Source organism: Rhipicephalus microplus, chromosome 1 (assembly GCF_043290135.1).
Source record: "Rhipicephalus microplus isolate Deutch F79 chromosome 1, USDA_Rmic, whole genome shotgun sequence".
Classification (NCBI taxonomy): domain Eukaryota; kingdom Metazoa; phylum Arthropoda; class Arachnida; order Ixodida; family Ixodidae; genus Rhipicephalus; species Rhipicephalus microplus.
This window is the reverse complement of record NC_134700.1, coordinates 133088675-133115467: the sequence shown is the minus strand read 5'-3', so window position 1 is coordinate 133115467 and position 26793 is coordinate 133088675. Positions and strand designations below refer to the sequence as shown.

General features: G+C 48.6%; 1 protein-coding gene across 1 annotated transcript in view; it reads right to left on the bottom strand.

Annotated features, from left to right (window-relative positions):
• The window catches only part of LOC142798574 (phospholipid-transporting ATPase ABCA3-like), a 71837-nt gene that overhangs the window by 17843 nt on the left and 27201 nt on the right, over positions 1-26793 (bottom strand). Inside the window, exons 4-5 of the mRNA XM_075887385.1 lie at positions 7512-7699; positions 5884-6057 (exon numbers count right to left, since the gene is read on the bottom strand). Coding sequence (XP_075743500.1) covers positions 5884-6057; positions 7512-7699 — 362 coding nt within the window. The remainder of the gene's footprint in view (positions 1-5883; positions 6058-7511; positions 7700-26793) is intronic.

Below are 26793 nucleotides of genomic sequence, written 5' to 3'. Positions count from 1 at the left end.
CTTCAAATGATGCTGCTTTCATTCTGGGCGGCCTGTCGGGCGGCCTGTCCTGACAGGCTCACTTCAGGAAAGTAAAAGCATATTCCTTCGTTTTTTTATTCATCCAGTTGTTCCTGATGCATTTCAGTATTTGCACAGGGTCTACGACATAAAACAGAGGCTGATTGTTGTCGGCTGGATGAGGATATACAATGCTTACTTCCTGTTTCTCTGAGAAAAACGACATCATTTTCCGGTTGAGGGAATCGTTGTCGGTAATTACAGCAATGACCCTGAGGCCCATAGATTCCCCTTCTAAAATTACTTTCTTGCAGAACTCATGTAGAATTTCGGCGGTCATTTTAGCAACCGGAAGAATGTGAAGCACATATTTGTTTGATGACAAGAGCGACTGAAGCATGAAAACATGAGCGGTTGTGGCTGCCTCTTGAGAATCCGCTGCAGATCCAGCTATGCTGCCCCCTTTATAATCGAAGTATGGCTTGATATGATTTTCATCAACCATTAGCGTCACCGTCTTTTCGTGCGGCTGCATGCACTTCACTCTTTCTCGAATGTAGGAGAGGAAGTTCGATTCGTTTTGCTCCTTCAGTGGATCGCCTCCATACTTGGAACAAATGCGGCGCAGGGTTGAAGGATGGGGTAAAGTCAACGTCGACGCTGATCTGGCAAAGTTATAGGCGTGCGGAGATATGGAGTGCAGGATGCTAGAAAACATTAATGTTTCAGCACTGTAGCGACGAATGGGGGCAGCGAGTGCGAGAGCTATTTTCTCATTTAGCAAACAAAACAAAGCACTGTGTTCTTCGGTCGTGTCACTGTCTTGGGACCGTTCATTCAATAAGGAGCCGATATGCTGCAACACTGACGCTGTTTTCGACGGACTTGCAACTTCAGGCGTCTCAGTCATGTGGTTTTCCAGCTGCTGGAGCAGTGAGGACAACGTTCGGATGTCGCGCACTGCGTCTGGAACTGCGCCTCCGCAAGGTAATGAAACCAGCTTGATCATACATGCTGAGACTGCAAGTGAGAGATCAGCAAGCACAGTGACGGAAAACCTCAGGTGCGGTGAAGGATTATCTTCGATGCGGAGAAACATCACACAACGATCGTTGGCCTTGATGGTCCAGAAATCATTACTGCATACAGCAGAAAGCTTGCCTCTTAAGTGTTCGAAAGAGGACACAGCATTTCTCTCCTCTTCACTTTTTTGCGCATATAGAGTCCTTAATCGCTTTGCTCAAGGCCTCGTCTTTCATTCGAGCTCGTTTCGAGACAGGAGATTCTCGACGACTGCGATTCGTGCTCAGGTAGGACGGACAGTTCGGAAACACCGATGGTATAGCATCTGACACTAGGCGCACTCTCTCGCTGTCGACTGTCAATGTCCGTCCCGACGCTGCGACGAAATGTGACAGCTTTGTGATGAAGTCGGCCTCGAGGAAGTGGAGTTCACAGACCTGCGCCATGCATAACAGTGACTTCAATACTTTCATACGAAACGGACTAATGGGAACTTTTACACGAGCCTGAGTATTTCTGTTCTATTTTACCGCACTGCCCTAGCTGAAGCGCGACAAAACTACCATCACCACTCACGATACTCGCTCCGTTCACAGTAACAGAGCCAGAATGCCAGTAATGCGATAGAGCCGGTAAGACAACAAACTTCAGCAGTTTCTCACCTTGGAGTGTATGCTTGGTGTGGAATCCTTTCGCGGAATGGCTTTTATCCAAGACTTCTTCCGAGCTTCATCCTTGGGGAATGCGAAAACACGCGCTTTGGGACCAGTGGCATAATCGCCGCGGCACCCGGGAACACAACAACGTCGCATGTCGCACTGATTGATGTGCAGTCACATACTCACAAATACAACACCAATACAATAGGACACGTGGGAACGGACGAAGACTCAGAGCAGTGCGATGCAGCACCAAGCCTAACGCAGTCTAACCAGCGAAGCAGGTAGCGATGAAAGGCAAACTTGTCCTGGCTTGTCCGCCGTTCGGGGTAAAAAAGTGCGCGGGGTGACCAACACCACCACCTGAGCGACGCGTCCTCGGCCACTGGACAGTCGGTGATATGTCCGGGGAGGGGTTGAGGCTGCCACCCAGGATCCGGCGAAGGACGACTCTTGCGACGCGTCTCACGAACAAGTAGAAGATGCGTTTAATTTACATATTTGCAAGAGAAGTACATTGCAACGAGAGCGTACAGACGCGCCTTTCTATCACAAGGGCCCAGAGTGCACTCGAGACGAGCGGGCCAGCGAAGTCCAGAAAGAGAGCACAGCGCACTCCCGACACGCTCCTTTTATAGCCGTCCGTGCACGCGCTAGACGCCGAATGTGTGTCCCAGCCACGCTGATGTGCATTTCCTGCGGCGCACAAGGACGCCTCCCGCGTTCCTGCAGGACGCGGACAGCGTTTGACCGTTACGCCGATGAGCGTCCCTTGCAAGCCACCTCCTTGCTGTGCCGGTCATAACATCGGACAACTAGCTTGACGTATGCCGTCTAGAGAGAGGGGTATGAACGGGCCCTGTGAATAGTCTAGGTGGTGTTGGCTCTGGCGACACCCATTTTAGATGCGGAGCATCTTATACTCGCGCCTTGTAGTGCGCCGTCCACGCCTTTCGCGCCGTCCGCACCGCTTCTCGAACATTCGACAGCTGACGCGCGCGCATGCGCCGTCGCGCCGTCGCCCACTCTTCCACCATCTGTGCATCCCTTCCTCCTCTACACACCGCGCGTGCTTCACTCCTCCACCATCTGTGCACCCTTCCTCCTCTACACACCGCGTTCGACATCTACAATTCTCCTGATTCTCCAGTGGACGCGCATGTGGCATCGCGCTTCGAGAACATTCAACAGCTGACAGTGCATGCGCCGTCGTGCTGTATATATACTCAAGGTCGGCGCTCGCTCGCTCAGTTGCCGCTCGTCGGTTGGTTTGTACGGCGCGTCGACGTCCAAGGTCGCGGTGAAATGAATTCCAACGAATCCACAAACACAATGATCGACGTCCCTTCGACCAGCGCCGCCCTTTCGCATACGTGTGTACGTGTTCACTCATTTAACACCCCCTCCTACAACCACGTTAACCAATTTAGCCATCGACCCAAGTAAGTCGCAGTTTAACACCCCATTTCACAACCACGTTAACCAATTTAGCCATCGACCCAAGTAAGTCGCACTTTAACACCCCGTTAACCAATTATATGGTCCGCATCCTCCTCAGTGTTCCCCCGAGGGAAGCTGCGGGCAATTTTTTTTTAATGAGCCAACCGACTGAAAACGCCAATTACACCCCTCGGTGAGCTGCATTTCATTGGTTACGATGAAACCCGGTATCACGTCAAGGACGGTCAACTAAGTTGGGTGATGTTTTCAAGACACAGGATTCGTCTTTCATTTGTTTCTCGGTTACTGAGTGCAGAAGTGCGCCCATGCAAATAAAAATGTCAGAAGCGTTTTGTCATGATATTTTTTATAGGCACAGGGTGTTTAAATTTATTTTGAAGCTTTTATTGTCTACACAAAGTCTGTTTTAAAATAATCAGCACTGTGGCCTCTGAGATTTGTTCCGGCGGAGTGTCAGATATCACGATCACAGCTAAACTCAAGGCCACTTGTTAATCGTCGTAGTCGGCCTGCACACTTCAGTGTGCTGCTCGGTCAGTACGCGCTTTCTTCGTCGTTTTGGTCGTCTGCTAGCACCAGTGCACGTGCATCTGGCTAATTAGCAGTTTCCCTGAGCTGTATACTTGGCTATAGTTGGGCCAGCACATGCTATGACTAAGCTAATGACGCCAGTCAAGTCATCGTAAGGCTGAAGTAATTATGCCAAATCTTAAGTAGACCAATGCCAATGAATCCATGTAAAGCTAAGACCAAGCTAACCAAAGCATGCTAGTTGAGCTAACTAACCCAAGCTAAATCAAGCGACGGTAGTCATAGGCACTCCAATCAAAACCATGCTAATTAGCCCTTACTACTATCTGATTAGGATTGTGATGATTATCAAGATGATGATACCGATCGTGCTAATTAGGATTACGTTTGTAGCTTCATACTGATCATTACGTTCCTAATTGCACCTTAGGTAATTTCATTTTAGTTGAAACCTTATCATGGAAGACGAAACGATTCAGTGTAATGGTCATTAGGCCTTAGTCAATTGAAGCCGACCAATCAGATAAGTAGACGACCGACATGAAAAGTTGGAAGAAGCTAGGTTATGACAAGCTCCACCATGGCTTCAGCCTTACACAAGTGGTGGAAGCTGAAAAATTATTTTATATGCAAAGAAGCCGCTGCTTAGCATCCACAGTGTGAAACGCTTGGAAGTTACACCGGCACCATGACTGTCACGAGTTCAACTTGGGCTTTCTAAGAATCAACGAGTTGGTATTCAAGTTCACGCATCAATCAGTTTGATTAAAAGACTCCCGTGGCAAAAATTGTGTACGCCCACCGCGAATGCTCTTGCCGAGGAGCAGTGCTCACGCCAAGTGGCACTGCCGATTCATCTATCACCTATCTCGCGCTGACTATGCACACACGCACGCAGAAGTAAACGTGATATCATCACGCGGCTACGGTGTCTCGCATTCAAATAAACCGCACTCACGACGTATCCACTCACAGCCACGTTGCTGCCATGATGCGAGCGCCCCTGCTGAACACCTGTCCCTATGTTCATTTGCAGTATTTGAAAGAAGCGACAGGAGTTACGTGAGAGTGCTGCGTGTGCATCCTTGCTGCCTTCGAGAGTGGAAATTTTTATGCGGCAGGGGGAACAAAAGAAACTGCCCGAAAGAGGACATACGACGACGATCACGCCTGTGGGAGCCTCGTCTTGAGTTGGCAAAAAGATAGCGCGGCAATGTATTTTCCTATATATTCCCTTGAGGGAAGTCTGGCGCATGTGTCTAAGTGAGGTGCAACGCATGGCGCTTCAGCGAGCATGGAAATGATGGATAGTACACGGATTTGTTCAATCTTCATAAATCTGGCTCCGTGTGTGGTCATGTGGCTTCGAGCTGTTCTGTCACGACACAAAAATCACCGAATGTTCCACTGTTGCACTTCACCACCTTGCAGGTAGCGGTATTGAATCCCGACTGTGGAGGCTGCATTTTCAATGGAGGCAAAAATGCTGTATACCCGTGTGATCAGATTTTGGTGCACCTCAAGAACCCCGGGTGGTGAAAATTTTCGGAGCTTTCTACTGCGGTGTCTATCAGATTCAGATTATGGTTTTGGGACCCGGGTGGTGAAAGTTTTCGGAGCTTTCTACTGCGGTGTCCATCATATTCAGATTATGGTTTTGGGACGTTAAACGCCACATATTATCTATCTTCACCACCTTAAACTTTTAGGCTTGCCATTCCAAATCAGGTCACGAAGTTCAAAAGGGTTCATTCTTACCTTATTCGCATACTACCCATCATTCCAATTGTCGCTGAACGATCGCAGCGCCAGAGTCCCCTGTAGTTAATTTTAGGAAACTATAAGAGCGTGACAATCACGCTGACGTCGCTGCACTGTAAAAATGCTGACTGAGAGGCGGCGCTGACGTGTTCGCACGCAGTGTTTTTTTTTTGATAACCGCTGTAAATTTCCCGCACGCGTTTCCAATGCCACGCGCATTCTCGTAGTCATATTTATTAATGCTGCTATCACGTTCTCTACACTGTCGTCATATCACGGTCACCATAGAGCGAGCTCTTCTGCCCGAGAAGTTCGACTCATACCACATACCACCCCTGGTTTCTATTTCATTCCAGCCTAGGGCAACCTTTATCTATAGCAGCGAGCATGGTACTAAGTTTTCGCAAAGAATGCAATGAGAGCGCAAGATTTTAATGCGCAATCCTACTTGTGGGATGTCATGACAACCGCAGTTCTGCAGGTGCCACTGATAGCCCTCAGTGCAGCCAGGATGTCCCTACGTGCCAGCACATCGACGCCGGCCGAAGGCTCGTCGAGAAACACCACACGTGGTTGGCCGATCAGTGCGGCTGCCACAGACAGCTTCCGTCGGTTGCCGCCACTGAGTGAAATCCATGAAGTAACGTATAGCCCAGAAGCTCGACACGAAGAAAGAAAAAAAAGCATAAGGACGTACATCACGATTAGTTGCACTGTCATGAATGGCCAATGAATATGAGGTTTTTTTCTTTTCTGACCCAGTGTTTTATATTTGGTCTGTCGGAAAAATGGTGTGCAAAAAACTACCAAAATGAATCATACTTCGCGAACCCTGTAACTACTGTACCAATTAGATTTGTATCAGCCCCTAATCTTCTTACTGATACCTAACCTATTTATTATAACGCATGATCTAACTTGATAAGTATTGCGTTAGTACCAAAGGGCTAATGAAGCCATAGCAGACACATTTAAAGCAACGCCTATGTGCGTTTTTTCATAAATGTGCAGTCATCACATTCAGACTATTTGGTGCCCACCACAATGCCAAGGATTTTCTCAGGGGTGTCTATAGCTTGAAGGCACGCCAAAGTGAAACTATGAAATGGGTGGAGAACTTTAATAACCTTATTTTTGCCACAAAAGTTAATAAAAGAGAATGAAATTTTGAATTTCACCTGGAAGAATTCGTGAGAGAAGTAGGGAGCATCAGAACGGAATTGTCGTATTTTACCGATATTGACTCAGCAAAATTTCCTGAAACTTCTTGTCCATGGTCCCTTTAGAGGATGCTGTACTTATTCTTTACTCATTGCGAATTAGGACGATTTATAACATGCCATCAAAATTTTTGACGTCATGCCATTTAGTGTGGGAATTTCAAGTGGTGTTGTCATTGGCATCGTTTTTACGGAAGCTCTTTAGTTTACTAAGCGTCTTATCGGTCTAAGAGTATTTTTTAGTATTTTGAAATTGTAGTTAACTTATACGCAATAAATAAATATCTTTTTACATTTTAACATAAGTTGCTGCGGCTGTTTTGTATTTCTTTCCTGCGAACTTCCCCATTTAATCACTTCAAGTAGACCTACACTGCAGTCAGCTACACCTCGCATTCGTTGGTATTGCGTCGATCGAACTGTCCGGAGGTTGTCTGTCGTTCACAGTACGTGACATCGCAAGGGCTACTTTTCTTTTGAACGCCAGCTACCTCTATTTTTTCTTTATTGCTTTCAGCTGTTTTCCTGGCTTTTTTTCTGGGATGCTACGTCACCAGCTGTTTCCCTGGCGACGTAACATGTTAGCGTTGCATCACATGTTACGTCGTTCTCAACAATACTTCCCTCGTTCTTTATCCTGAACTTTTCAGTGTTATGAATGCCCGTAATAGGTGCCTGCAAATTTTTTACTTCAAGGAAGCCGATTATTAGCCTGGTAATTATTGCAAATGCCAGCTCTTTGCCAGCTCAAGCAACCACTTCATAATCTATCTTCCAAATTCACACTTAGCAGGAACCAATTTTTGTCCAGAGGAACAAGCGTTTCAAATGTGACTTGCGATGAACATTTTCTCACCTATACGTCCCACACCTTCGACTTCCGTGGCCTGATAGTCTGATCGTATCGAGAAGGTAATCCACGAGGCTCGAAATGTCGCCGTCAGGAACGCCACGTAGCCTCGCCATTAGGCGTAGGTACTCTCTTGCAGTCAAGCTGTCCAGGAGCCCATCGGTCTGCGAGCAGTAGCCAATGGCTGACTGCCACTGCAAAATTTAAGCAAATGAATGTGCACAGGTTACTAGAATTTGCAGTAACACAATATTTTTAGCATGCTGTCATAGAAATACATAGCTCCAGATTTGCTCAACATTAAAAAATTGGCAGCATATCCACGGAGTGAATGATGGATAGTGGGGCGAAGCATACGTCCGTCCATTCGTTCTTGCTTCCGTCCAACCATGCGTGTGTCTGTGTGGCTGCCCATGCGTCCACACGTCCTGGCGTACCTTCAGGATTCACTGAGAGCATCGCAGTGCTGGGTATGGGGCAAAAGCCACCGAAGCAGCTGCACCTTGCAGTCACGTGGTAATAAACTCTGAATCGCAGGTTAAAAATCACCATAGAAAACTCCCTACGTGGTAAAACTGGATTTTTACATTCTTTTAATACTTGCCTGAGAGGTGGTGGTAAAACTATGTCATGTACAATTTTTTACTCCTACACGAAGTAGTAATTTTAAACGCGAGAGAGTTTTCAGAGGTCATGAGCCGCAAAAACCCCAAACTCAGATAGTTTTTGCTTACAGGGCACACCGGCCTGAACCACTTTACCTTTAATGAACTGCCACCGTCACAGCTGGGATCAAACCCAAGACCTTCAGGCCAGCAGCTGAGTGCCGTAATCGCAACACCATCGCGGCCAACAAAGTACAGATGCTCAAGTCTCACCAGTGTATATCGCAAAAAAATATTATTAAAAATTCTGTATATCACACGCACGTGGTGATCCCCGTTATGCAAAGCATGCAGAGGGAAAATGACCATGTTGCAATTTTTTAATCGAGCGACACGCCATGAAATCACGCTAAATGTATGCACAAATGCTTCACGCACCGATATATGCTGAAGAGTTTCAGATGCCTATATAACCAGTGGTTTGCACTGGCGCAACGATACCTACTGGAACATGCGCATTAGCCAAACCAGAAGCTTATATGAAGCGCTAATGACCGCGACGATGCTGGTCCTGGAGACTGCTACATAAATAAACTTCAGCGCATGGCAACTAACCACAATTGACGTTATCCCAATGTGATGGCTGTACCAAAGGGGTACATACGTGATATTTATAAATTGGGTACGCAGCACTGCGGCCACTACTAACGTTTCACGAAGATTGGCGTATATTTGAAAAGTAGTTCCGAGACATGGCGTAGCTCTGTGGTAGAATGCTTGACTGCCACGAATAGTTCTCGCGTTCGATTCCTGCTGGGACTCTGAAATCTATTATTGCATTCATCGGGTAGACGCTACCTATGTCGGGTATTTCTTAACGCTCCCTCGTTAAAATTGCCCACGTGTGTTCTCGTCGTTCCTGGGTGGATAATAAGTGTCAAAGACCTGTGGCACATACCCACATACCAGCGGTACATACCCACTCGTGGGTGTGTGCCACTGTTTGGCGGGAAGCATTTGATGATGTACGTGATGGGATTGTTACATTATTCATGTCTTGATAAGTGCATCATATCTGTCAAACTATCTTACTTTGCCACACTAATTTTGGTCCACGCCAAGTTAAAGGGGTGATCACGAGAGCACCCAAACGTAAACGGCTTCGCATTTAAAAAAATTGGCAGATCACATCTATAGCGGGAGTCAATGATATGCGAAGCACAAATGGTTGGTTAGTATGTTGGGTTTAACGTCCCAAAACCACAATATGATTATGAGAGACGCCATAGTGGAGGGCTCCAGAAATTTGGACAACCTAGGGTTCTTTAACGTGCACTCGAATCTGAGCACACGGGTCTACAACATTTCCGCCTTAATCGTAAATGCAGCCGCCGCAGCCGGGATTTGATCCCGCAACCTGCGCGTCAGTAGCCGAGTATACCTTAGCCACTAGACCACCAAGGCCGGGCATGCAAAGCACAAATGTCGAAGCTTGATATGTCACTTTAAAATCAGCACAACCTTACGCAGCGGACGTAAATTATGCCGTACAGGATTTCCATGTCATGAATATAATGTTTGAACCTGCTATTTAGCTTCTTCGTCTATTCACGTCATGTGATGCCAAATTTAGTATTTGTGCAGCTGGCCGCGAGCCCGCTATAAAACAAGCATGTAGTCATGTTTTACATGACACACATTCTATGATTATCATGTTTGAACTTGTCATTTGCCGTCGTCTCCTATTCATGTGACGTGATACCAAATTCAATATATTTGGAGCTAGAGAAACGGCCGGGACTTCACTATGAGCGTAACATGTCTTCATCCTATACATGACACTGTTATGCCTGCGAGTCCACAGCGGACGTCCGTGTCTCTGAAAAAGGCAATCTGTGTCAAGGCCAGCCCGCCTGACGTGAACAGCTCAACGGCGTAAACACGCGCGGTGCCTTTCTGTCGCCCACGTGCAGTGAGTCAGCGCAGCCAGCGAGCCCGTCGAGTAAACAACCGGCGTCTTCCTGTCTGGGGGGGGGGGGGGTGACGCAATGCGCGGCGACGTCACTCGTCCTTGGGTGCAGCCACCTGCAGCGCCGCCTCTCCAGATTCGATGAGAAAGAAGGACGCGGCCCCGCGGCGCCCTCATTGGAGGATTCTGACCTCGGGACCAGCGGCGCTTCGGGTTGGACATTTGGGTTGGACCCGGGGCATATAAAAGAAGCCCTGTGGTGCGTCGAGAGAGACCCCTTTGACGGAAGACCCATTTGAGAGTAGAGCTATGTGTTAGAGGGAAGAGCTCGGCTCTTCGCGTCTCTGTCGGCCCCAGTGCCGAATTTGTAACGCCTCTGTATATATGCTGTACATAAACCTTGTTTAACTCACCGTCATCTCGTCCGCTCGTCTATCAGCTCTGCGCAGAAGCAGTCGCGAGCTGAGAAACCTATGCTACCAAACGACTAGTGACCTTCCCGGTGGAATTCGAAGCCGTGGCGCCTTCGGGACCATGTTGGCGTCACCGTCGTTCGTAAACAGTGGTTGCAGCGGTGAGACTTCGAGGCGCCCCTTGTAACGTCGTCGGAGGTGCGCGTCGCAACAACACGCATGTCATGATTACTACGTTTAGACATGTCATTTGCCTTCGTCGTCTGTAGACGTCATGTGATACCAAGTTTCGTATATGTGGAGCTAGCAAAACGGCCGACAGCGGTCTATGGGCGTAACATTTAGTCATGTTCTTTAATGACACGCATGTCATTGTTATCGTTTTGGCACCATCCGTATATCTTTATCAGCCATTCACGTCACGCAATACCAAATTTGTTATATGTGAAGCTTGCGAAACGACCGTGAGCGCACCATGAGCGTATGACCTTTAATCGTGACTTACGTGACATGTCTGCTATGATTTCTACGCTGGGGTCTGTCAGTTGTGTTCGTCTTGCAGTCATATCATACCATACAAGTTTTGCAGTATGTCATATGAAGGACACTTCTGCAGAAGCACCAAGACCATCAAATGTAAATTATGACATTCATAACACACATGTGAATATTTTCATGTTGTCACTAGTCAATTATGCTCGTCATACAATCATATCATGGCAAACCAATCGATACCATTATCGAAACGGCCAGAGGAGCTAAAAGTTGTAGGCGGGTACTTAGATAGATAGATAGATAGATAGATAGATAGATAGATAGATAGATAGATAGATAGATAGATAGATAGATGCGCTCACAGTCACCCGAAGTTCGCTAAAAATAGAAACCCCACTTAGAGGATACTTATACGGGGATCTCCCATGAAAGGTTTTTTTTTCACCCGATTATGAAGTGTTGTTACGAAGCGCACCTCCAACGACGTTACGAAGGGCGCCACGAATCTCGCTGCTGCCACAACTGTTACGAAAGAAGGCGCCGCCAAGACGGTCCCGAAGGCGCCACTGCTTCGAATTCCGCCGGGAAGGTCACCAGCTGTTCGGTAGCGTAGGTTTCTCAGCTCGCGACTGCTTCTGCGCAGAGCTGATAGACGAGCGGACGAGACGACGGTGAGTTAAGGAAGGTTTATGTACAGCATATATACAGAGGCGTTACAAACTCGGCACTGGGGCCGACAGTTTAGAGACCCGAAGAGCCGAGCTCTCTTCTCTGACAGATAGGTCTACAGCTCCCGATGCGCCGCGGTGCTTTTCTTATAGGCACCGGGTGGATGGTTTGAGTAACCAAATGTCCAGCCAGAAGCGCCGCTGGTCGTGAGGTCAGAATCCTCCAATGGGGTCACCGCTGGGGCGCGTCATTCTCATCAAATACGGAGCCGCTGCACGTGGCTGCACCCAAGGACGAGTGACGTCGCCACGCATTGCGTAAGACTCGCCAGACAGGAAAGCCCCGCCGCGTGATGACGCCGTTGAGTTGTTCGCGTCAGGCGGGCTCGCGTGCTGGCCTTGACACGGATTTCCTTTTTCAGAGGCATGGACGTTCGATGTGGACTCGCAGGCATAACAGCACCCCCGCCGCCAGACAATGTGCCGGAAAGACGAGCTGCTTCCACGTGGCTCGGATGTCAGGCGCGCTCGTTCGCCAGGTCCCTCCAGGTACGCCTCCAGGGCCATGGGGGGAGAATGCAGCTCCAGACTCCGTTCCGGGAACACATTCGATTTTTGAGGACGGATCCCAGCTCCACTGGCTTGTCGCCACAACTTGTTGGCCAGCTTCGCTCGTCTCTTCTGACGATCTTTTGTATCAACTTGTCAAGAACGGTTCGACAACAGACAATACAAGACACAAGCAAGTGCCCTCAGTCACCCGACAAAATACCAGACAAAGTATATTACAACATATACCTAGCAACGTGTCTATCGGAATTTCGTTTCCTCTACATCAAGATGCACATGTGGGACACAAGACTCTTAAAATGAGAACTCAAATTTTTACACGTACAACAACGTAACGAAACAGAATAGAGCATAAAGTTGGCTCCTTGAGCTCATTCTGGACGAGAGCGCCCAGCTAAGGCCGGTATTAGGACAAAATTTTGCCCCAAATCCCCAGCGAGAAACCGAACGGTGGAAAAGATACTAACTAAACGCGCGGCTCAATGCTTCTGCATTAGCGCTTAGCTTTCCTTTTTTGTAGCGAACGTAAAATTTGTGCTGTTGGAGCATCATGCTCCATCTCAGTAACCGGCCACATTTAGGCGGCGATACCTATGCGGTACCAAGAGCGGCTCATACTTGCGACGTTGCACAGCGGAACAACGATACGGCTTGCTACGGATTGGCTACTCACAAGCTAGCTCGATATCGGTTTCACTCACCGTCGTGTTTCCGGGATGGTCAAAAAACACGTCTTCAAACACGAAAACAATCTTTCTCAGGTCCTCCTTCTGGACTTCAATAACATAGGCTAAGGTTCAACTACTCCGAGGTTACCTCCTATCCCCTTTCGATTACATATTTAGAACTCAAAATTTCTGCTCCTTCTTCCTCTGAAACATTCAACGGCAGATTTACGACCGCTTGACGTTGAACGTATGGTTTCTTCAAGTTACTGTGGTAAACTTTGTTGGGCCGCCTTCCTAATTTCACTTCATAATTGGTATCAAAGTTTCATGGGCGCCTTCCACTAGTCCGTGGATTTCCCCGCTCTCTGACAAGTGTCGCATGAGCGTACAAAGTCTTCGATATTCTTGCAGCATTTTGGCAAATAAAACTCAAGGGAAACTCTAGCCTTGGTCTTTTTTAAGCCAAGATGCCCTGCCCAAGCGTTTTCATGCGCCAGTTCCAATAGTTGGCGACGACGCTTTTATGGCACCAAGAGCTGCTCATACTTGCGACCTTGCGCATGTGTGTAGCTCCGATACAGGAGTCCTGCTTTCTAAAAAAAAGAAACATCTTTTTTCTTTTTTCCCAAGTTTACGCTTTCCATTAGCGCTTTAATCGTGAGGTCCTCACGCTGCTCTCGAATGAGCGTCTCTCGATCAATCCTCGACAGCTTACTCCAACTTTACGCTACAAGCAAGAGCGTTGCACCCTTATCGCTGTGACTCAATGGCGCCATGTCGTCTCCCCCTGGTACGGAAACGCGCCAGCCGCTTCGGCGACGGGCCGCTCGAGTGACTGCTCACATGACTCACACGGAGAATTTCCTCTCTGAGGTTCCGTCGACCCGCTGCCAAGGTGACTTTATGGTTCACCACATTGAACAAGACCAAGCTCCTGCGAAAGCTTCCGCGCTTGCGATCGCGTGAGGGCCATGTACGATAAGTTGAGGAAAAACGATTTACCCTGCTCTTTGATAAGCTGCTCTGAGTTGGTAGGGAAAAGATAAGGAAAACGCTCGGGAAGTGCGGCAGACAGAGCCACTTCGGTGCGAAGCTTACCTAATGGGCCTTCAATGACAACCGTAGCGATTGGTAAGCAAGCACTCTGCTCCTCGGCGACTTGCCTGATCCACGCGCATTCTCCTGCGAAGTCAACCGGAGACACCAATGAAGAATGGACAAGGTCCATGGTTGCCGCTGAGTCCCGAAGTGCTGGACACGTTTTCCCATTCACACTAATTTCTTGGAGATACTGCTCTAACAAGCGCATGTTCTTTTCCGATTCTCGGATTGTTGCGAAAGCAAACTTTTGCTTACAGTTTATCGCGATGTGCCCTTCATTTTTGCAGTTGTAGCAGATTAGCGGCTTCCGTGATTCAAACGCCCGTGCGGTATCAGTGCGTTGTTCAGGAACCTCACTCAATTTCTCCGCTTCCGTTTGCCCTTCCCCTACAGCGTCCTTTGTAAGAGATGGGTACTTCTTGAAATTACGGTGTGGAGCGGCTTTCCGTTGATCAGGTTTCTTTGAAAAGCCCCCTTTCCTTTCATACTTTTCAGCGCGCACTGCCCTGCTATGCAACTTTCTACGAGTGTAATACTCCTCAGCTAACTCTGCTGTCTTGTTTAGCTGCACTTCACCAAGTTTGTCCTGCAACCAAAGTTTGACGTCCTCCTCAATGCAGCGGGAGAATTGCTCCAATGCAATGCATTCCACCACTTTATCGCGATCGTCATAAACACCTTCGCCCTTTAGCCACTCAATTAAATCGGCTTTAGGACGAAACACGAAGTCAACGTGTGACTCATTCCCCTTTTTTGCATACCGGAACCTTAGCCCGAAAGCCTCGGGCGACAACTTATAACATCTCAAGAGCACTTCCTTAACCTCGTCATAGCTCTCAAACGCTTCCCTCGACAAGCAAGTTATCGCGTCACACACTTCGCCGGGAAGAAGAGCTAACAGATTCTGCGCCCAAAGAGACCGCTCCAAAGCATTTCGCTCAAAGACGTGTTCAAACTTGGTGAGATGCTTCGCCATGTCCTAGCCTACTACGAGCTGTGGCAGTTGGTCCCGAATTCTATAACCGCTGACCTGAACTGTCGGAGAGCCTACGCTAGGCGCCTGTGAACACTGTAGGATTGCAAATTCTATTCGTTTCAACTCGAGGCACTCCTGTCTCTCGGCCTCCTCACGCTCGCGACGTTCGAGCCTTTCAGCTTCTTCACGTTCGCGAACTTCTCGCCTTTCGGCCTCCTCGCGGTGTGCTTTGATATCCGCCAAGGTCTCGTCGACTTCCTCAGCCGACACTCCTTCATCCTTCATGATCTCGAAGATCGCTTGCTTCCGTTTGGAACGGCCCAAAGTAATTCCGAATTCCTCACAAATTTCGATGAGTTCCTTCTTTTTAAGGTTCTCCATCGTTCACACTAGCCTCTTGCTGTTTCACCTTGTTAAGAAACTACTTGCCGTAACCACTATAAGTCTACTAGCAAGACGCACAAGCAATTTTAAGACTGCCGTGCTTACACCCTCTGCAATAACTTTCGTTTCAAAGTGCTCTGACTTTGCTTGAAACGACCAACGCTCACTCTCATGCTTCACACAGCCCTTCTCTAGACTACTAAAACCTGAGCTAGAGTTGTCTAGTGAACTGAGGAGAAAACATCAGGCACTCACTGCATCGATGTCACTAACGCTGGCCGATCCCGCAGCTGCCAACCACGGTTACGAAGCGCGCTTCCAACGACGTTACGAAGGGCGCCACGAATCTCGCTGCTGACTCCACTGTTACGAAAGACGGCGACGCCAACACAGTCCCGAAGGCGCCACTGCTCCGATCTCCGTCGACACGGTCACCAGCCGTTTGGTAGCGTAGGTTTCTCAGCTCGCGACTGCTTCTGCGCAGAGCTGACAGACGAGCGGACGAGACGACGGTGAGTTAAACAAGGTTTATGTACAGCATATAGCCACCATTGATGAACGAGCCTCTGTGGCTCATACTCATTTTTGGGCTGCGAAGAAGAGAACATCTTCGTTGCTCTGGTTCAAGTGAACTGCTGGCTGCAGGTCTTGTTTTGCTCGTGACATTACTGGTGGAGGTGCTGGGTACGTGTACTTCGGCTGTGTCGGCCATCGTGGAGACAGCTACATCTCCCAGAACAAGAATCAGCCGCCGCCTGCGTGGGTTACCCCCTGAATTTCGTCCCTTGGCATCGACACCCAGTAAGATGGCAACTTCGATGACAAGCCAGGCGGTCCAAACCACCGATGCCCATGGTTCTTTTCTCGCGCATGTTTTTCATGCGCCACAGACACCGAAGCCGTTCCATGGAGACATCTTCGAGGATGTTGATGACTGGCTCGACCACTTTGATCGGGTAGCCAGTATCAACGAATGGGACGATGTTCGCAAGCTGCGCCGAGTTTACTTCTACTTGGAGGATTCTGCGAAGATGTGCTACAAGAACCACGAGGGCTCCTTTGCAACATGACAAGAGTTTAGCCGACAAATCAGTGACGCCTATCGCAACACCAAGAGGAAGGAGAGGGCTGAACAAGCCATATCCTGCAAAAACGAACGGCCGAACGAACGTGTATCCATGTTTGTCGAGGACATGCTTCGGCTCTTCAAGCGCGCGGACCCTGCCATGCCCAGGGAAAAGAAGGTGCGGCATTTGATGCGCAGAGTAAAAGAACAGCTTTTTGCTGGGCTCGTGCGCAATCCACCGACGACAGTCGCCCAGTTCATCAGTGAGGCAGCCACGATGGAACGTACGCTGCAGCAGCGGTCGTCACAATACGAACGCCATATCCCGGCCACCACATGCTCTATCGGCTCTGACAGCGAGAGACAAGCCCTCGCAGCGCAGACTTCATTCGAAGTATCGTTCGGGACGAATTGCGACAGCTTCAGGCAGTGGGATCCCATCCACCTGTGTCAGCCCTCGCGGATGTAATCAGACAAGAAGTCCGGCATGCCGTCACACCGCTGGCCCCAATCGCACCACCAATTCCCGAGGCCCCAGTCCTGACATACGCAGGGGCATTGCGATCCCCTGCGCCACCGGCTACAGATACTGCTATGCGGCCAAAGTACCAGGCTATGCAGCCATTCCACAACACTGCTTCGAGCCCGCCTCTCGGCTCAAGGTTTTCGAGCACACCCATCTATCTGCCGTCTGCCTCAAGACAATGTGGTTGCAAGTCAAGCACGTGGCGCACCTCGGATAACCGCCCGCTCTGCTATCACTGCGGTGAAGCGGGTCACGTATACCGGAACTGTCAATACCCGCAACTAGGCCTCCGCGGCTTCCACCCTCATGCTCGATGCCCGCGCTACGGTGAACGCTCCCGCGAAATCGAAGCTTATCTCACGGGCCAACGTACTCCTTCATTTATTCAGCACCACCAGTCGAGATCACCATCGCCTCGCCTGTCTACGTCACCCAGTTTGCCCTCATCGTCTTCCGCTCCTTTCAGGAGCCGGTCACCAAGTCCCCGCAGGGGAAACAAGGAACGGCGACTTCTGGGGGTGAAGTCGCGGCCCGGCGAACTGTAAAAGACCCTCCTTCGACGCTACGACCGGACGAGGACGATTCCGGTTTTTCAGTGTTCTCCAACAGCAAAAAGATTGTTTCTGCCGAAATTGCCGTCTTCGTCGACAATCATGCTGTTAACGCCCTCGTCGACACCGGTGCCGACTATTCCGTAATGAGCGCCACACTGGCATCTGAACTGGGGAAGGTTACCACGCCATGGCAAGGACTCCAGTTGCGCATGGCAGGTGGCCACCTGCTGACGCCTACTGGTATGTGCACAGCACGCATTCGAATACGTACGTCGGCATTTACGGGCTCTTTTCTCGTATTGCGCGTGTGTTCTCGGCCAGTCATTCTAGGAATGGACTTTCTTCGTGAATACGGTGCCGTGCTCGACCTCCGTGAATTTCTTGTGTCGTTCGAGGATCCTGTTTGCGCTGCAGCTGACAGTACGCTATTCCGGAAAAGAGCGCTTCGTGTTACCGATGATTCTCTGACTCTCCCACCTCGAAGCAGCCTCTTTGTCAAAGTAGAATTAAAACAGGACGTGTCTGACGCGGTAATTGCAGAGGCCAATTTGTCTCTTTTTATTTCACGATAAATCTGTGTTGCCCGAGGAATCATTAAGCCTTGCAATAGGCATGCTAGCCTGCTGGTCACGAACTTCAGCCACAAATATTGCCACCTAACGAGACACACTGCCATTGCATATTGTGAAGAACTTACCGATTACGATGGTCCGTCCACGTTAGCTTCGTTTTCATCGAATGGCCACCCTGACGAGGCCTTCGTGAGCACTCTTGACGTAAACGAGAGACTACCTTCGGCTCAACGAGAAAGCCTTTTGCGTATACTCGGCTCATTTCAAGACTGCTTTGCCACTACTTTAAAGGTTAAACAGACACCACTTGCTCAGCATCGTATTATCACGGAACCCACCGAGAGACCGATCCGACAACATGCCTATAGGGTGTCGCAAAAATAGCAAGACGCTATACGTGACCATCTAGCAGATGCTCCAGGACGACGTCATTCAGCCATCGACCAGTCCCTGGGCTTAGTTGTGCTAGTAAAGAAGGACGGTACGTTGCGTTTTTGCGTTGATTACCGCAAACTGAACAAGCTCACCAAAAAGGACGTTTATCCTCTACCCCGGATGGATGACTCGTTGGACCGTATACGCAACGCTAAATATTTTCCCCCATGGATTTGCGTAGCGGCTACTGGCAAATCGCAGTGGACGAGCGCGACCGCGAAAAGACGGCGTTTATTACTCCCGATGGCCTGTACGAGTTTAAAGTGTTGCCTTTCGGTCTATGCTGAGCGCCAGCTACTTTCCAAAGAATGATGGATACGGTTCTCACGGGGCTCAAATGGCAATCATGTCTTGTTTACCTTGATGACGTCGTGGTCTTTGCAGACACGTTTGAACAACACGTCCAACACCTTCATGCAGTTCTTCAGGCAATCAAAACAGCGGGGTTGTCTCTCAAACCAGACAAATGTCATTTTGGATATGGAGAACGGAAGTACCTTGGTCACTTTGTGAGCCATGACGGCATCCACTCAGATCCGGAGAAAACACGTGCCGTTGCCGCCTTTCCCGTGCCCACAATGTAGCGCGACCTACGCCAATTTTTGGGGCTCTGTGCGTATCACAGGTGCTCTGTAAAAACTTCTCGGACATTGCTGAACCCATCAACAAGCTTACAAAAGACGGTGCCTTGTTTGTTTTGGGTCCCGATCAGTGCCATGTGTTCGACACCCTCCGACACCTCCTCCAGGCTCCACCTGTACTGGGTCATTTTGACAAAAGCGCTGACACAGAATTACACACTGATGCTAGCAACGTTCGGCTAGGAGCGGTATTAGTTCAGTGGCATAATGACGTACAGCGCGTGATCGCTTCTATGCGAGCAGAATGTTATCCCCAGCGGAGAAACACTATTTTGCTACCGAAAAGGAATACCTCGCTGTTGTCTGGGCCATAACAAAATTCCGCGCATACTTGTATGGCCGCCCATTCAGGGTAGTTAGCGACCACCATTCCCTTTGTTGGCTCGCAAATCTCATAGATCCCTCAGGTCGTCTAGCACGATGGAGCCTTCGGCTACAAGATTTCAATGTCATAATCGTTCTCAAATCTGGGCGGAAACACACCGACGCCGACTGTCTCTCACGTGCACCAGTCGAAAATGCCAACACTGACCTTGAAGACAACGACACTTTTCTTTCTGCCGTATCAGCAACCCGCTTAGCTGAGCAACAGCGTCACGACTCGGAGCTCATCCCGCTCATTGACTACCTGGAAGGACGCAATTCCCACCCTCCTCGAAGCTTTGCATGCTCACTATCCTCTTATTCTTTCCTTGATAGAGTGCTTTATAAAAACAACTTTCATCCTACACAAGCTATGTATCTGCTTGTTGTGCCAACTACGCTTCGTGGTGACATTTTACGTGCGTGTCATGATGAGCCATCATCCGGACACCTCGGCTATACGCGCACGCTGCAACGGATTCAACGCTCCTACTACTGTCCACGTCTCGCAAAGACTGTGAAACACTACGTTCGCACATGTCGCGACTGTCAGCGACGTAAGATTCCACCTTTACGACCAGCGGGACTACTGCAACCAATAGGCCCACCAAAGGCGCCCTTTCATCAGATTGCCATGGACTCGCTGGGGTCATTCCCCACGTCTTCTTCTGGAAACCGGTGGATTGTGGTCGCTACAGACTACTTAACAGGCTACTGTGAAACCAAGGCACTTCCAAAAGCCACCGCAGCAGATGTCGCCCAATCTTTTGTTAACAGCATCGTCTAATGTCACGGTGCTCCAGCTGTCACCATAACTTATCGTGGGACAGCTTTCACCGCAGAGATGCTGCAGGAAGTCTTGCGATTAAGTGGCACGGAACATCGTAAAACAATGGCTTACCACCCGCAAGCAAATGGGCTGACTGAACGGCTCAATAAGACAATTGCAGACATGCTGTCAATGTATGTGGACATCAATCACAAGAACTGGGACGCTTTACTTCCCTTCGTACCTTCTGCGTATAACACTGCTGTTCAAGAAAGTACCGGTTTCACACCTTTTCGCTTAGTCCACGGTCGCGACGTCACGACGATGCTCGACACCATGCTCCTGCCCGACAACTTAAGGATATACCACACGGATGCCGCCGAATTCGCGCAGTGCTCAGAAGAGGCCCGTCAACTTGCTCGTCACCGTATTCAACATCACCAAACCGCAGACGCGTGTCGCTACAATCTTCGCCACCGTGAAGTTATTTTTAAGCCAGGTGATGAAGTCTGGGTGTGGACTTCTATCCGACAGCGTGGACGTTCAGAAAAGCTTCTTCGCCGCTACTTCGGCCCTTGCAAAGTCGTACGATGTCTCAGCGACGTCACTTACGAGGTTCTCCTACAAGGCAATTCGAGTCGTTCCCGTTTCACCCCGCAAACTGAAGTCATTCACGTTTCACGTCTCAAACCATACTTTTTCCGCTGTGAATCGTCAGTGAGTGACTGACCTTATTGGTAACTTCGCGTCTTTCTTTTCGTTTCGTCTTTTATTTATTTATTATTTTATTTACAAGATACTGCAGGCATGGAGCCCAAGCAGGAATGGTGCAGGCAGTAAGGTAATCAAGCCAAACATCACACAGCATACAATAATTCAATCATCACACACATACAACAATAATGCAACCAAACTTATTGTAACAGCGATGATTTAAGTGGGATTGCGTGAATCGCAAAGGGAAAGAAAGGGAAACAACACGGCACTGAAAGGAAGAAAAAAACTGCAAAACATTTTTACATCCTCAGGAAAACATGTGCGTCAATAGAATCTGTCGACAGCAGGGTGGCAGACGGTAAGTCGTTCCACTCACAGATTGTGCGCGGGAAAAACGAAAATTTGAAGAGATTAGTTTTGGAGAAATACGGAGTTAAGGCAAGAGAGTGTGAATGACGACCACGCCGTGTTTCCAGGCGACTAATGTAGGGGCTGTGATCAAATAAGAGCTTCCGGTTAATTATTTGGTACAGTAATTTCAGCCTAAATGATTTACGTCGTGATTCTAATATTGGGATACCATGTCTTTCCATCTGGGCAGAAACGGATTCTGTTCAACCGTACATACCATAAATAAAGCGGCAATAAAGCCTCACATTTGTCCTATTTTTCTTATTCCTCATTTAACTTTTGTCCCCACAACCAACTACGCTATTCCGCCTTACGCCATTCATTTTGCTCGCATGCTAATTTTCATCTTTTTTTTTCTTTTTTTGCTTTCATGTACAGCATCGAGACGATGCTTCTTGGGAGAGGGGGTAATGCCACCATTGATGAACGAGCCTCTGTGGCTCATACTCGTTTTTGGGCTGCGAAGAAGAACAGAACTTCTTCGTTGTTCTGGTTCAAGTGAACTCCTGGCTGCAGGTCTTGTTTGCTCGTGACAATATATACAGAGGCGTTACAAATTCGGCACTGAGGCCAACAGTTTAGAGACTCGAAGAGCCGAACTCTCTTCTCTGACACATAGGTCTACTGCTCGCGACGCGCCGCAGGGCTTCTTTATATGCACTGAGTGGATTCTTTGAGTAACCAAACGTCCAACCTGAAGCGCCGCTGGTCGTGAGGCCAGAATCCTCCAATGGGGTCGCCGCTGGGCCACGTCATTGTCATCAAATGTGAAGCCGCTGCACGCGGCTGCACCCAAGGATGAGTGACATCGCCACGCGTAGCGTAAGACTCGCCAGGCTGGAAGGCGCCGCCGCGTGATTACGCCATTGAGTTGTTCGCGTCAGGTGGGCTCGCGTGCTGGTCTTGACACAGATTGCCTTTTTCAGAGGCATGGATGCTCGTTGTGGACTCGCAGGCCTAACAGTGTGCAGGATATCAAATGTCCTAATGAGCGCCTTCTAACCGCTTTTTACTAGGGGTCCACGAGGCAGCGTTATTTCCCGTAAAGAGACATGACACCACAGATACTCAAAAAAAAAAAACACTGGCCTGTGAAAACACAGACAGTCGGAGAATGTGCTTGACAAATCATGTTATCCGGCCTCTTTTAACGCTTCAGTTTCCTGGGTGTACGCAGGCCAAACCAGTGTCAGTTTACTTAGAGGCACCAGTAAAGCGTATGCAATAAAGTTGAAATCATAAATCTGAGTGCTCTGTCTGCGAGCTAGCCCCTGTTTTGTATATTTTGTACGCATTATAGAAGAGTTGTACTGGTAATATATTTGTGCCTGTCATCTCAAAACACATTGTGCCCCTGCTGTGTATGCGGATTTTTCGTAACAGAAGAAAATGTGGCTGTCCCTTCCGCTGTGGAGCTCTCTCTTCCGCTGTGTAAAGCCATGTTACAAAACTGTTGGTCGATGATAAATTGGTGATCATCAGACCACAATTAGAAATAAAATTGCAACCAATTCGTCTTCACCTTGTACGGACATGATTAAGGTACAATTTATGTGACGTTATACATGTGTCTATAATAAGCTCGTGTTTCAATTATTTCTCAATTAAACACAGTGGCGAGTGGCCTCAGATTCTTCCTTGAAACACGCTATAATAACATAAAAGCTAAAAATAATCTAATAGAAAGAACATTATCTTATTTAGGGGAAGCCCGTAGAAGAATATGTTGAATTCTGAAAGATAGAATTTAAAAGCAGAGCCCCAAATTGAACATTCATACCATCTAGTCACAGCTACCTCAGATGTCAAGCCAGCGCTCAAATTACACATGGGTTCCCCGAAAAACTGTGTGTAATGTAAGCGCGACGTTTCTAATGGGTTCTGCCTTTTGCCTTACGTTGATCGGAGAGACTCAGATTTGCTTTATAGGTTGCTTCTGGACTCACAAGCACCAATGATCTCATTGGTGCTTGTGGTGCAGATTCGAGTCAGTAAGCATAAATGCGTCCAAATATTTTGGAACACACATATTAGACAACATGGAGCAGAATCCCTAGCTCGTACAAAATAGCCAACATAATTTAAAGGCTCTGAGCCTATACTTAACCCAATTATGGTGAGCCGAATATCCACTTTTCTAGGAAGCTTCCACCAGCAAAGTATGCCATCCTGACGTCCCTTTAGTAAATTATGTAGTGCTCGAATACCAGACGTCTCCACACCTGTTCTAATATTTGTTGGAGTTTTAGGGCCCAAAGTAATGATTTGATTGTGAGTGACACGTTTTGCAAGGTTCCAGAGAGTCTTTCTCTCCTGGGGTTTCTTAATGTGCACCTAATGTTTGTTCACGGGCTTAAGGTACGTTCGGCTCAATCAAAAATGCGGCCACCATGGCCGAGATTCGATCTCGCGAACTTTGGGTCAGCAGTCGACCACCATAACCTCTAAACTACCCTGGCGGGTCCATCCGCATACTTCTACAAAAGTGCATTAGTTAAATGCCCTTAGTCCTGTAAAGTCAAGACAGGTGTACAAGAAAACACCCTGAATGTTCTTGCATTGAATACACTTTCCATTTTTGAACGACGCTCTCTCGACACCCTCATCCTTTGAGTCCCAATGCGGAAAACTAATTAGGAGATTTAGCTATGAATATCTAAATAAGGTACCACCGGACTATTTTCTCGCTGACTCTGATGTAGCTTGGCACTATTCCTTTGTGAAAAAATTGGAGGACCCTTAAGCTTCGCCTTTAGGAGTTGAACGCGATAGCTAAATCCGGCCCCAAGATTGGGCTAGCGCGCGCTATTATCGCCGAATGGGCTCGTTTTCGTCGTGACACCATCCAAACAAAATGCGTTAAAAGGGCTCTGAAACACTTTTTCAACTAACCATGAAAGGAATTCACGTGAAGAGCTTATTGCCTCACAAATTCAACATTGCGAAAAGTTCAAGAATCCGTCCAGTGCGAGTGGAGTGTTGCGACTCCGGGTTCTGCGGGTTTCAGTTTGGGAGCGGGCCCCCGTCCTAGGACCCACCGTCGAACAAGTCAGTAGAGGCTCTCGTAAAAACGATAACAATTTATTTACATGGTTAGTAACTGAGAATTAGAAAAGAGGTGATCAAGTGATCAAGTAGAAGTCAAGAACTGTACATGAGAGCTGTTGAACTGTAGAACTTTAAATACTCGAAAGAGTTCGGCTTATATAGCGTCTCGTTGCCAACCCTGGGCGCATTGTCCGCGGCTTCCGCCAATAGGGCGCTCCAAGGTCTAAGTGATCCACCCACGAAGGCGGGGAAAGACACCACACAATGCACGTGGAGAGGGCACAGTCTACGCGATGACTAAATAAGGTCACCAACGCACTGCACCGACGTTTTCGCACACGTCCCCAAGTTTCGCGCACGTCCGATGATATTGGCTTCCAAGATTCTTCTGGCAGCTAGGTGAGGTTCGAAAAACCGGCTGCCAGTACATGCGTCAAACACACGTCACCAAGTTTCACGCACGCCCGATGACATTGGCTTCCAAGATTCTTCTGGCAGCTGGGTGAGGTTCAAAAAACGGGCTGCCTGTACACGTGTCAAATTTGCCTAACTGTTTGGGTAGGACAATGTAGTGGTGGGCCAGCATATCGTCAAAACATGCCACCCCATTCAGCCGATCCTATAAAGAAAGGGAGAAGGAGGACTGGTCGACTAATCCCTCGTCGTCGAGGCGGGCTCTCGCAAGGGCTGCAGCACATAGTGTCTTTTCCTTCCCTTCAACCCCACATTCCATTCCTCGTTTGCTAGTAGCAGGGGCTTAGCGGCGAATATCCAAGACTTCGGTTCTCCTCGCAAGATGCAGCCACAATCAGTTTGGCGTTAGGTTTCAGCCTAAACTGCAAGTACCATGCTGGTTCCGAGATTTCCAGATCCTCATTGACCTCGAAAATGGCCCTGCTGCCTCCTTGTCTACCTCGAAAGCCTTGCTCGCAGCAAGCACACTGGCCTTTTTTGAGTCGAGCTCTTCAGGGCCTCTCTTGGCTCGTGCGTTTTCTTAGCGCGAACCAGTCCCGAACCCCTAGTTCAGGTTTTGTCAAGAGGAAATCAACCCGTCTTGCGGCACACCCTTGCTTGGAATGCGTCGAAATATTTTCGTCCCGTTCACAAAGGCCGAAAAACTTTAATAATGATGACGGTCGTAACAGGAGTCACAAAGGTTTTTCGCATGCTTCAATTGCATTATCTCTTCTTTCATCCCGACGAAAGTGCTGGAAGCTAAGGAGAGATGGGTGACAGGGCATAGACACTACTGTGCCTCGTGACCCTGAGCACAATTTTTTTTTTCATCGAATGCGCGGTTTTTTCAGTGCGACCATGTGCGCACGCGTGGACAAGTAGCGGCCTCCCACGGCTATCTCGGTAACTCGATTTTTTGGTCACAGACACAAAGATGATTTTTCGCTCACACCCAAGAGGGCCGATGCCGGCGGCGAGTTTTCGGCGACACGAGCTCTTCAACGCTATCGCTTTAAAAGAACGATCACAAAGCTGATTTCCAAGATTCGTTTGGTGAAGTGATTTCAAGTGAAAAGAAAAGAAAAGTGCGCCCCGTAAATGTGTCTCAAGGGGAGGACACCTCAGCAGTTGCTCACGAGGAATGGGGGTAGAGAAGGGACCAAATGGACAGGATTAATAGGTAAAGCGATAGAGAGAGAGGAAGGATAGAGTGAGGAGATGGGACAGGGAACGACAGAAGCAGGGAGAAGACAGGAAAGATGGATACGGTTGCAGGAGTCCGTGGACGGGGCACCACTGGCGAGAGCTCTTGTTGACTCCAGCAGCCGAGGTGTTTCCTTGGTGTATGATGCGCCTTGCGAGGTCGGCGTCGCCCATGTCACGCTAGACGTCGCGGATGACCTCCTTAATATAGTTGCCTTCGGCAGTGGCGTACACCACTACTACGTTCAATTCCCATTGATGCGAATGTTCTTGAGAGGCAATATTTTGTGGGCATCGTCTTTTTTTTGGTGCACAACACAACGATGCTTTGCATGGCGTAGGGGTAGGTAAAATCGGTGGAGGCTTCGATGGTAGTTATCTCGGCTGCCATGAAGATGGCAGTGGAAATGCCGTGGCAACTTTTTTTTTACATCCAGACCATTTCGCAGTCTGACGATAATGTTCTAGTGCGTGGAAGGTAGCCCTGGCATGGGAGGCCATGATCACTCTCTTCAACATAGCTGGCAGGCGGCTGCTTTTGACGCCAACCTTGGCGTAGTCTAGAAATCTTCGTGAAGCTTTAGGTTGACGCCGCGTGCTTCTTCTAGGCCGATTCCGATTAGTCCCCTTGCATTGAGTTCCTTCGATTGCTAAGATTTCGTCCTCTTCGCCGCTTTC